At 32.9% G+C, this 12,659-nt stretch overlaps 1 protein-coding gene across 2 annotated transcripts in view; it reads right to left on the bottom strand.

Moving 5' to 3' along the window:
* Positions 1 to 2,396: 2,396 nt before the first annotated feature.
* The window catches only part of Pof1b (POF1B actin binding protein), an 89,372-nt gene continuing 79,109 nt past the window's right edge, over positions 2,397 to 12,659 (bottom strand). Inside the window, exons 16-17 of one of the 2 annotated variants that reach the window (XM_050130223.1) lie at positions 6,304 to 6,418; positions 2,397 to 4,256 (exon numbers count right to left, since the gene is read on the bottom strand). In XM_050130223.1, coding sequence (XP_049986180.1) covers positions 4,251 to 4,256; positions 6,304 to 6,418 — 121 coding nt within the window. In that variant the 3' untranslated portion in view covers positions 2,397 to 4,250. Of the gene's footprint in view, positions 4,257 to 6,279; positions 6,419 to 12,659 lie in introns of those variants that run through there. The other variant, XM_050130222.1, reaches the window with a different exon arrangement.

The raw sequence follows: 12,659 nt of genomic DNA, 5'->3' as shown, positions 1-12,659 counted from the left end.
GGGCTACACAGAATATTAGAAATGGGTTAGAACAATATGTAAGAGCTAGCCAATAAGAAACTGAAACTAGCTGGGCCAGGCAGTGTTTAAAAAAATACAGTTTCCGTGTAATTATTTCGAGGCATAAGCTAGCCATGTGGGCGGCCGGGTGCCAGGGATGCAGCCCAGCCGCTCTTATTTCAACAAACCCTGACTGCTCTTTGGATTGGAGAGGGAGGGGGAAAGGAGTGGGGGGAGGGGAGAGGAGTGGGGGGGAGAAGGGTGGGAGGAGGGGGAGGGAAATGGGAGGCTGGGAGGAGGCGGAACCTTTTTTTTTCCCTTTTCTCAATAAAAAAAATATAGTCATTTAAAGAACAGGTTTTCTTGGCACAGGACTGCCCTATGGAAATTACTGAAAAGTCCTTTTTACAGAATAACCATCATGTGCTGATGGATTTTTCAACTACTTTTAATGTTCAACTACTTTAAAATGATCTATGGCTTAACACAAAGTATCAGGAATTTCTTCCCAGATAGAGTTCTCAGAATCAACTCATGTCCCAAGCAGGATAACAACCAATATCAATCTTGCATTGCTCTTGAAAAGATTTTTATCACACAAATTTAAGAATAAAATTAAGTTCTGTGTACTCATTACAAATCTTCAATGATTAAGGTTACATTACAAAGCTTGTTTCATTTATATTATTTTATTCTCTTTATTCACTTAACAATAATTGGTTATTTGATGCCTCCCTCTCCCAGTGGTTTAATTTGAAGGGAACCCCAGAAACTGTTTAGAGAATTTTTGGTAAGTGATAGAATTTTCTCACTTATGAAGGCAGAGCAACCATAGAATCATAGCTGACTAAACCTGGGACTCTAGCCAATTAAGTTTTTTTTCTTTAATTTTTGAGTAAATGTTTGCTTACAAGAACATGCTAGTATAGGACTATGTTATAACTATAGAATATCATTAGTTTAAAGAATCTTATGTCTCAATTTTGTGTAGATCAACTCTATCCTTCTAAAGTAGTACCTTGTACACCTGAAACCTATAAGAGAGGTTGCATACAAACTCTGATCCTAGATGCCTGCCTTTTCCAACTATTATGCCTTTATATTTGTACATTTTCAAGTAACTACCCCAAAGAGAATTGTGTTTTATTTAATTAATGCCAATTGGCATTATTAATACTGCCTCATACATTCCTTAATATCTTAAGTCATCTCCCATCTGATTTACAATCTCTGTCATTCTAGGAACAGATATTTTCCTCAGTATGACTGTCTCACTAGACTCCTTTAGGAAAATACATAAAATATGTATATATTGGCTTATTTAAATAAATTGGTTTTGTTGGGTCCAGATTCACACAAAAAGTATTCAGCAACAATGGTATTAGCAAAGTACATTACTAAAGCATTTTGTTTTAAAGTCTGCCCCTTAAAATAATTCTGTAGCATGTATTTCAAACAAAAACTGCTGGGATGAGAAACCAAAGTTTACAAACACAATTTGTTTTTTTTGAGGAAGGGTTTCTCTGTGGCTGTCTTGGAACTTACTTTGCATACTAGGCTGGCCTCAAACTCAAACCTGCTCTAGTTCCTGAGTGGAGTGCTGAGATTAAAGGTATGTGCCACCACGACCAGCTTTGCATAAACACATTCTTTATAAGATAAAGATAATTGTACTTGTGTCACATAACAATTCCACTATTCATTTGTATAATAAAAAGGTCTTATTCTGGAGTAAATATTAGGTATTTTTATTAATAAAAGATATGCTTATTATAGTCTTTACTGAAATACCTTGTTTACTATTTATCCTAGAGTAAGTATTGAACACTATGTGCTTTTCAGTTAAAAAAAAGTCCCACAAAATAAAGTACATTTTGTAATGGTGTGTCATGGTGAAGATGGGCGATTTGAGGAAATTATTTGAAAATAGTTACTTTGAAAAGAATTTCTGTTTTCCAAATAAGTGTAATCTTTATAAATTGCAATAAGGAAAAGAAATGCAAAGATATTTTTGTTAAATTGATGTAAATTTGATGGTTAAATATTTTTTTAAATTGCCCTTTTTTATAGTCTTCAAGTTTGAAAACATTAATATGGCTAAAGCACCAGTATAAAGATGGGAAGAAATGTCTTAGCAAACCATGTTTGGGCTTAGAAAATAAATTTGTAAGCAAAGGTATTATGATATTGTACTTTGCATCAGTTGGTTGTCAAACTTTTGTTAAAGTTCCACCTTTAGTAGGCAACATCAAAAAGAGTTTTTTGTTTTCATTATACAGTATTGCTTCTAACCTCCTGTATAAACATTCGAATGATAAAAACTTCCTGCCAATATATGAATATATGCTAAAAATCGTTCCTATAAATCTCCAATTTGAAGTTCCACAAAGACCATATAGATGCTTAACATCTTTTTATTTAGACATATACACAAATTTGCATGCCAGACTTTAGTCTTCATTTTATTTGACAAATCTGAAGTGAAAACAGAAATAGAAATGAGATAAACAGGCATCCTTACCTGACATCATTGAGAAACTTTATGGAATTGATGAAAGGAAAATACATCAATTTAGTTCGTCTTAATTCTATTGATCTTATTTTCAAATACAGAGAAAATCTCTCTGCCATTAAGTTTTGTAAGAGGGTTTTTTTCTTTAAAAAATTGGTAACTATAATGAGAAACTTTTAGATGACTCTAACGCACCATCCTTGATCAAATGGGCTGTCATTTTAATTGCTCTATAATTTTGGATATGAATAGTTTTTAGTTGTTTTGAAACAGTCCTACTTATTCTCATTTTCAAACTAATTATGGCAGCTTTCTGCCAAGGTAATTAAAACATCCTCTTATAACCTTTTTAATGGATAGATAATATACTACACTTTTGCCACAGTTACATATATGAGTAGCTAACAGAGGAGAAACATCTTTTCATAAAACAGAGGATCACTGTATTGATAAAACAAATTTTATTCGTGTTTCAGAACTTAATATCTAGCTCAAATGTTATGATAATATAAATAAGACTCTTAATTTCATTATCAAGACTTTTTGAATATTTTTCAGCATAGGTCCAGTTAGTATAGTGCTACAGCCATACCTATCTTAACTGTTTCTTAGTATAATGAATAATTTTTAGAATATGCCTATAAGCTGAAAATTTTTATAAAGGTTTCTGTAAATATCTTAGTACAAAACTATGTACTAGAAATGTAATTTGAATGTATTTGTTACATTAATTCTAACTTTGATGAAAAATTTGTACGTTTTAATTAGGTTATACTATGAAATTTATTATTGTAATTTATCTAACAAATATTTGTATCTACCTTATAAAGTCATTACAAGTCAACTAAGAAACTTCTAAATACATTAAAGACTCTACTATAAAATATTCTTCAAGTAAGATACAGTTATCAAATACCTTTTATTATTTTTATTACTTAAGTTTTTATGATTATGCAATATTTCAATGTTATAGCTATATCACTATGAAAACTTCTACATTCTTATTGCCCCACTACTACAGTATAGTACTATATGTTTTTAAGAAAGTGAATTGGATTACTTGCAGAAAACATGTTTTGAAAGAACAGATTTTTCCCAGGTACTTAGAACAAGTTGCACAATGTATAATTTAATTAATGTAGTTATTTTAAAAGACATTAGCCCATTTCCTTGATTAACAACATTAACCTCCACCTCTGACTTAGCTATTTCCAAGGCATATTAGCATTGCCACACTCTTGTTTAGTCATAAGCTCAATATGAGAAATGTACATTTAGGCTGTTTATTTCATGCTCTAGTTAACCTATTTTTTAATTTAATTGTCTTTTGCCTCTGTTTTCTGAAAAATAGCATTGAATCTTGTAGCTAAACTGCACATTTAACATAATAAAATAACTTGTAAAGAATCTATGCTTACGAATAAGTTCAACATATATGAAGCACCCTATATAAAAGTAGCAGGTTAGGTTCTACAATGTCTGCAACAAGAGTTGAAACAAAGGTTTTTTTTTCCTATTTGTATGGTGTTGTATCAAATATTTCAATGTGCACAAAAGGATTCAGGTCTCCTAAATGGCTGGGGGAACTCATCTTCATAATTAAATCATCCCATTAGATTGATTGGGATAGGACCATAGTTCACAATTTGATTGTGCTTTAGCAATAGAAAATAACTATTAAAATACTGATGCAGACAGAAAATTTCCTTTGAATTGTAGTCCTGCAAAGTGGATCCATTCATGGCTAGAAAAGAAAAAAAATGTATCTTAAAATTGATTCACAATTACTTTAAAATGCTGCCATTATTACATGCACATACATCCCAAAATTATTCAGTTGGGTATGTATACTGCTAACAGTATATATATATATATATATATATATATATATATATTGCTCAATAAAAGTATAATCTCTCTGACTTAATGCATGTGTTTTAAATAGCTGCAAGCCAGAAGAAGGGAGATCGGTTGTATTTTCTTCTTATTGTAATATTTAGAGGTTAGGTATATGCTGAAACATCTCTGATAATTAATCAAGATCTATCATCTGTGAACTTATATAAACATACTCTTCTATAACCCTTTCAGACCTTAACTATTTCATTGGTGACACAGAAATGGCTACTACACTAGACTCTTTATTCCACAGGTTCTCACTCTATTGTCACCTCTGAGGCACATGTTTAGCAATTGTTTCTGAGTCTTAACTTTCAGCACCAATTTATCCTTAAATGAAAATTATGTGTCCTGTGCAGACCACTTTTGTTGCTAACTGGTTTTTGAGTTATCAAATTCTCTTTATCACTTGATAGTAACAGTTCTCAATTAGTTAATGACCTAAGAAAAATGACTTTGAAAGATTAAACTTTGCATGTATTTTTATTTTTGCTGAAGATTTACTAAATATGGCTTACTTGCACTAGTAACTTAAAAGATTGGTGCTTTCATAATGTGTAAAAGATCATTAGAACTAAAATCATCATGACTTTATTATTACCGAAGTATTTGGGCTTATTTGACCATAAGATATATATATTTAGTGCATCATTTAACAACTTTTAATTTTAGTAACAACATTAGAGAAGTATTATTTTAAGACTTAAAATTTTGGTAACTGTGTTTGTCATTACATAGTTACCAAAGTACAGTAAAAATGTAAAAATACATATATCATAAACCTCAGTTTCTAAATTGCACAATATACTCAATACTATACAAGTCAGAAAACAAAACATTATTAGTAAACTGTATGCTCTTCTTATGCTGTCTTGCAATCAGCCCTACTTTCCCTGATTAACCACTTCTTGAGTTTACTAACAGTGGATTTGCTTTGTCTGTTTTTAGTATATAAGTCATCTGAGAAGTAAATATTAACATAACACAGAAGTTCCTTTCCACACAGTTTTAAATAAGATCATGTATGGTTTGAAAGGTGAGACTCTGAAACTTCTTTCTGCCCATTGTACCTGAGAAATGTTACACATTCCTATGCTCATGATCAATGATTTACTATTAAATATCACATAAAACTGTAGAAGTATATAAATAAGAAAACTCCAGAGCTCTTTTTTTTAATATTAGCAAGTTTGCTGAAGTTCAGCACTTTTAAAATTTGGGGAAAGAAAATTGTTTGTAACTAAGTAGTCCTGCACACCATAGGTGGCATGGGAACACCTGTGGTCTATACCCAGTAGATGCCAATATAGTAAACCACTAATGAAAACTGAAACTGTTTAAAGACACTAAGTGCTCTGGAGTTTAGAAGTAGATGCAACTGGAGAAGAACCACTGTGCTAATGAATGTCTATTTTCTCTTTGACAATCACTATTATAAAGGTTAACAAAGAAAGTAGTAAAAGTCTTAAGAAAATAGCTGTCGTCTATTTTTAAGAAAGAGATTTTAAAATAATCACCCCCTTAACAATAGCTTGAATTACTTAGAATGGTGTTGATATCTATGTTGTCTGGTCATGTTGAAGGGAGTTATAGAAAGTAAATATGCATGTCATTTGCATGGTTATTCAGCCTTACATTAAACTCCAGAATTTAAAGCTGGAGGATCTTACAATCTAGAGAGAAAACAGACATAACTCTCTTTTCAAATTTTAAAGCAATAGAAGTTAATAAGTATTCACATTCAAGAATACAAGACAAATTCTATTGATACATGACATTCATGCCCCATTGCCTTTCAAGTTGTCTGCTTTCATTTGATACTTTACCTAAGTTTTAAAATCTGTAAGTATATAATTAATTAAAACAGCCTAGAAACGCCCAAATAAACTTACATGAGTCCATTTATCTTCCGTTTTCTCAATCACGATAGTCTGTGTGTCACTTCCTGGTGGTATATATTCATAGTCATCATACAGGAGACCTAGGATTGGATATTGTGTCCTGTACCTATACATGAAAAACAGGTACACGCATTACAAAATAACTGTCATTTGTAGCCACTCCTATTTCCAGTCCCCTATTTAAATCAATTTATCCCTGAATGACGTTTTACTAATTTCAAATGAAACGCCCTCTCAAATATAAAAGAAAAACTGTCACTATTTTTATGTTTAATAAAGGGGAGAAACTTTGTCACTGTCCATGTTGGATCATTGTTAGCACAGGATAATGATACGGAGAAAAGACAAAAATAAAATAAGAACCATAAGTAATGAGCTCACTCCTTAGACAGTTGTTCATGTTTACAGGATAGAAAAATAAAAAAAAAACAAATGGGTTTCAGAAATCTTATCAAGATAAAGTGACACAATAACGTATGCCGCTGCCCTATCTTGAGCGGCAGACCTCTCTAATGCTATTCTATACATAGAAAAAAAGCAGTATCGTGCTCCACCTCTCTAAGACAGTTCCATACTCCTTGTCAAATATGTTTCAAAATACTAGATAAAAATTCAACCATGAAATAATTCTTAAATTATAAATATTGCACCATTCTTAGTAGGGTAATAAATCTTGTTCTGTTGTACCTTATTCTCCATGTGAACTATTGTTTTACCTAATATATCCATGCCATAAATGCTACTCACAGTAACTCAGCTTTCTTTATTACCAGATCAACCAATGGTACCACACATCACCATTTTATTTTCCTAAAGCACAAGGTTAGTGATGCTGAATATTCAGATGTATACATTCTTTAAGCGACTAGGTAAAACATCTGTACTCAATAAAGGAAAAAATGATATGCTGATATTGATAATATCTGTTTTTAAAATAAGAAAAGACAAAGTTTATATAAGGGTTTATACTTTCCAGGATGTTAGATAAGCAGTGTGATTAGGAGCATATGCCTGTCACATAAAGGGTTACTATTCTCACTTTGAATAATGTAGGCAAGATAAAGATTGCTTTCCAACTTAAAAAGCCGATTGTAAACATAGTAGAGCATAAACTTTTGTTGTATGATAAGGCCTCTCTTGGGTATATTCCCAAGAGTGGTATTGCTGGGTCCATGGGTAGGTTGATCCCGAATTTCCTGAGGAACCTCCACACTGCTTTCCAGAGTGGTTGCACAAGTTTGCATTCTCACCAGCAATGGATGAGTGTACCCCTTTCTCCACAACCTCTCCAGCAAAGGCTATCATTGGGTGTTTTTTATTTTCGCCATTCTGACAGGTGTAAGATGGTATCTGAAAGTTGTCTTGATTTGCATTTCCCTGATCGCTAAGGAAGTTGAGCATGGCCTTAGGTGTCTTTTGGCCATTTGAACTTCTTCTGTTGAGAGATCTCTGTTCAGCTCAGTGCCCCATTTTATAATTGGGTTGATTAGCCTTCTACGGTCTAGTTTCTTGAGTTCTTTATATATTTTGGAGATCAGACCTTTGTCAGTTGCGGGGTTGGTGAAGATCTTCTCCCAGTCAGTGGGTTGCCTTTCTGTCTTAGTAACAGTATCCTTTGCTTTACAGAAGCTTCTGCATCCACACACTGAGACAATGGGGATGTTCTATCGGGAACTCACCAAGGCCAGCTGGCCTGGGTCTGAAAAAGCCTGGGTTAAAACCGGTCTCGCTGAACATAGCGGACAATGAGGACTACTGAGACCTCAAGAACAATGGCAATGGGTTTTTGATCCTACTGTACCTATTGGTTTCGTGGGAGCCTAGGCAGTTTGGATGCTCACCTTACTAGACCTGGATGGAGGTGGGTGGTCCTTGGACTTCCCACAGGGCAGGGAACCCTGATTGCTCTTTGGGCTGACGAGGGAGGGGGACTTGATTGGGGAAGGAGGAGGGAAAGGGGAGGCGGCGGTGGGGAAGAGACAGAAATCTTTAATAAATAAATAATAAAAAAGCCGATTGTATTGTTTGCTAGAAGAGCAGCCAAAAATACAGGAAGAGAAATGTGATACTGGATAAAAATTGGACCCAGGATAAAGAATTAATAGAATCAGAAAAGACAATGATGTAGAGAGATCTAAAATAATTGTTTTGTTATTCTCAATATGTTTTAAAAGGTAGTTAACTTTTAAAAGTAACTTTTTTCATTATGTATATGAGAAAGCACATATGCTAAAAATAGAAAAGAGATCATAAAGAAGAGATAAAAATATACTTCATATAATAGAGTATAATAGTGTTTGAAGGTAGATTGATAGGCTAAATAATGCTATTTATTAAAAACTATAAAGTAATGAAAATAAATACACATAATAAACAAATAACATAGATGATATATAATCATGAAAAATTCTAAATAAAAGATGGAAAAAGGAAGGAACAATAAGAATGTTGAACAAACAGCAAGCATCTAGCAAAATGGTAGATTTTAACACACCTTGTATATAGTTGCAATAAGTATAAGGGTTTTTAATATGCTTTCTGACTGTAAATTGTTTAATTATATAAAGAACCAGCTAGTTGTGCTATTTAAAATAAGCAAATAAAAAGTAATTCTCTAAATTAAAAAAAATCCTTAGAAAAACCGATAATATTATACAAACTATGTAGCAGAAAATTCTGCTATAATGTAGGTATGTTTTTGAAAAGCAAATGTGGTTGCTAATCTGTAGCACTACTAGGAAGTGACATGACTTTTAGGAGAAGAGGTCAAGTGAAAGTAACTAAGGTCATTGGAGGTATGGTATAGAAGATGTTGAGACCATAGCCAGACCTCTCATCTTCTTCACTTCTTGACTGTCATGTAATAAACATCTACTTCTCTCATGTGTTCACTGCTAAGAAGTTGTGTCTTACCATAGGCTAAACAAAGGCAGTGAGACCAAACAACCATGGACTGAAGCTTCTGTGTGGTGGTCTGAATGAATTGTCTGCCACAATCTCAGAAATTTGAATGTCTGGTCCCTAGTTGGTAGAGTTGTCTGGGGACATTTAGGAGGTCTGGCCTTGTTGGGAGAAATATGTTATTGGAACCAGTCTTTGAGAGTTTAAAGACTTTTGCAAGAGTGCATTACACTGAAGGCCAGAACATTAGCTAACCCTTTCTTCTGAGCTTGATGACCAGAGTTCAATCATCAGAATGTACTTGATGGAATAGGAAAATCAAGTCCCACAAGTGGTCCCGTAATCAACATATGTGTACCGTGGCATCCATATTCAAAATAAATAAATGCATTTAAAAAAGAAATTCTGTAGGAAATTTCAAAAGTCATTACAAAAATAATACACATACATAAACCTAATAATAGAATTCAAAACTACATGAACTAAAACTGGGCAGAAATGAACATGGTTTCAGTAACAGCTTTCTATAATAGAATGGACAGTATGTGAACATGGGAATAGGCTTACATAACATTTTACAACCATGCCTAGAAGATATCAATAGTATTTTCTACCTAAAATGAATTAAAATATGTATTTTAATATATATGGAATTTTGTGTTCGGTAGACTAAATGTTAGAATATGAAATAAGAGTCAACAACTTTAAGAACAGTGTATGTTCCAGTTAAAATGAAGTGATATCAGAAATAAAAGTGAATACCTTGAGAAATTCACAAATATTTGTAAGTTAAGTGGTATTTTCAAACAATTAATAAAGCAAGGCTCAAGAAAAACATTAGTTATATTGCCTCTTTTATAAGAAAAGAACAATCCCAATCACATAGGTTTGTATCTTAGAAACTATTTTTAAAAAGTAAGCACACATACAGCCTAGTATAAAATAAAATTTTAACCAGGCAGTGGTGGCACATGCCTTTAATCCCAGCACTCAGGAGGCAGAGGCAGGTGGATCTCTGTGAGTACAAGACCAGCCTGGTCTACAAGAGCAAGTTCCAGGATGGGCTCAAAAGCTACAGAGAAAACTTGTATCAAAAGTCCAAAAAATAAAGATTATATTAGAGATAAACAGAAATCACTGAAATCAAAATTATTTCTAAATTATTAACATTGATTGACCAAGAAAAAGAAAAAGGTCTCAAATTGCTAAAATTGCACAGGTAAAATAGAGGGTCACTATTATTGACTTTGAAGAAAGAAAAAAGCCATGGATCTGGGAAAGGAATTTGTAGGGAGGAGGGGTAGATGACAGATGAGGGAAATAAGAGCCAATGGGAAATGAGAATCGATAGAGTACATTGTGTACCTTTGTGAAATTGTTAAAGAACAAATTTAATCAATAAAAATAAGTATTATAAATGAAAGGCAAAATGTTAATACAGATTGACCAAGAAAAAGGAAAGAACTCAAATTACTAAAATCATATAAGGAAAAGGGAAAATCACTATTACGGACTTTGAAAAAGTAAAACTCATAACATAGAAGTCCTATGAAAATCTCTGTGTTGAAAAACTACATAACACAAATTAAATGTATAAATTCTTAGGAGAATACCAAGAATAAAACTCACAGGAACAAACAGAAAATCTATGAAAAACAAAGCAAGAGTAAACTAACTTCCCACAAAGAAAAAAAAATCCTCAAATATTTGCAATGAATATAGTGTATCAGGAACTTAAAGAATTAATGCTTGGAATTTCTCCCAAAAATTTAGATTAGGTACACACAAACACACACACAATTTTGATTTCATTTTCTAAAGTAAGTTGTACCCTGCTACCATAACAAGAAATACATCACAAGAGTAAAGGAAAAAAAAAACAGATCAATATCATTTGGGAATGCAGAAGTAAAAAGTCTCAATAAAATGTTAGTAAATCAAATCTAATAACATATAAAATAATTGCATAAATCAAATTTAGTAACAAACAAAATAATTGTGTAACGTGAAAAAAGCATTTGATTCAAACAATATGAGATTGTAACGTCTTAGAAATCACTTAATGTAATATGTTATTTACAGAACCATGCATACACTCTTTTGATCATCTAATATAAATTTTCTAACACTATCATATCTTGAAAAAGAACTTTATAAAGAACCTAAGTGAACATCTCCAATTAAATAAAAACTCACAGCTAACATAATATTTTAAAAGTACTGAGTAAATTTCACTCATCCACTAATCAAGAACAGTAAAATGAAAAAATTCCCTTTTTTATTTCTATTTAACATTGTATTGGAGGTATCAAGGCAATTTAAAAACGAAATAAAATGTACCTAGAATGAAAATGAAGAAATTATTTGCAAATGGAATGATCTCATAAGACAATTTTGATGAATTCAGTAAGAAAAAACCAAACTATTATACCTTTAACCTTGAGGAATATAAAATGAATAGACACACGACCAACTGTGATCCTATACCCTTATAATGAGTAATATGAAAATAAAATTAATACAACAATTCTAGGAGTTGGAGAGATGGCTTGGAGGTTCAGAGCACTGGCTGCTCTTTCAGAGGACTCTGGTTTAGAACCATCTGCAACCTGGTTGTGGGAGATCCAATGCCCTCTTCTGGACCTCCCATTCACCCAGATATGTATACAGGACACAGACACACATGCAGGCAAAACACCATACACATGAAGTTTTTTCCCTTAAGAAAGAAAGAAAATAATTGTACTAACAATAATATGAAAACAAAACCCCAATACTTAAAAATAAATGTAGCAAAGAAGTTTAAGATTTATATAGTATAAGATTCTTTTTTGTTTGTTTGTTTTCTTTAAAGAAAATATACTGACAATATCATAAAAAATACTTAGGACAGAACATAACAAAGAATGTAAGATTTATAATTTGAAAACTACAAATTACTGTCTCATTAACTGAAAGGCAACTGGGCATGGCGGTGTACACCTTTAATCCCAGAAGTTGAGAGACAGAGGCAGGTCCATTTCTGTGGTTTGGAGGCCAGCCTAGTCAACCAACAGTTCTAGGCCAACCAGGTATGGAGGCTTAAATGGGGATGTTCCTCATTGGTTCATACATGTAAATGTTTGGTCCCTAATTAGTGGAACTGTCTTGGAAAGGATTAGAAGGTGTGATCTTGTTGGAGGAGGTGTGTGACTGCAGGTGGGCTTCAAAATCCCAGGTCTAGTACTTGCTCTCACTCAGTCTCTCTCTTTCCTCCTCTTTCTTCTCTTTCTTTCTCTCCTTCCCTCTCTCCCACACTTTTCACTGAGATTGTGGACCAGACATAACTCTCAGCTACTGTTCCAGTGCCATGCTATCCTGCCTACCTACCATGCTTCCTACTCTGATGATCAAGGACTCACCTTCTGATACTCTAAGCAAACCCCCAAGTAAACTCTCTCTCTCTC

The sequence above is a fragment of the Alexandromys fortis genome, unplaced genomic scaffold, assembly GCF_014885135.2.
Source record: "Alexandromys fortis isolate MF-2015 unplaced genomic scaffold, M_Fortis_MF-2015_v1.1 scaffold_230, whole genome shotgun sequence".
Taxonomy (NCBI): Eukaryota; Metazoa; Chordata; class Mammalia; order Rodentia; family Cricetidae; genus Alexandromys; species Alexandromys fortis.
The sequence above is the reverse complement of the archived record's forward strand: the minus strand, read 5'-3'. Positions and strand labels throughout refer to the sequence as shown.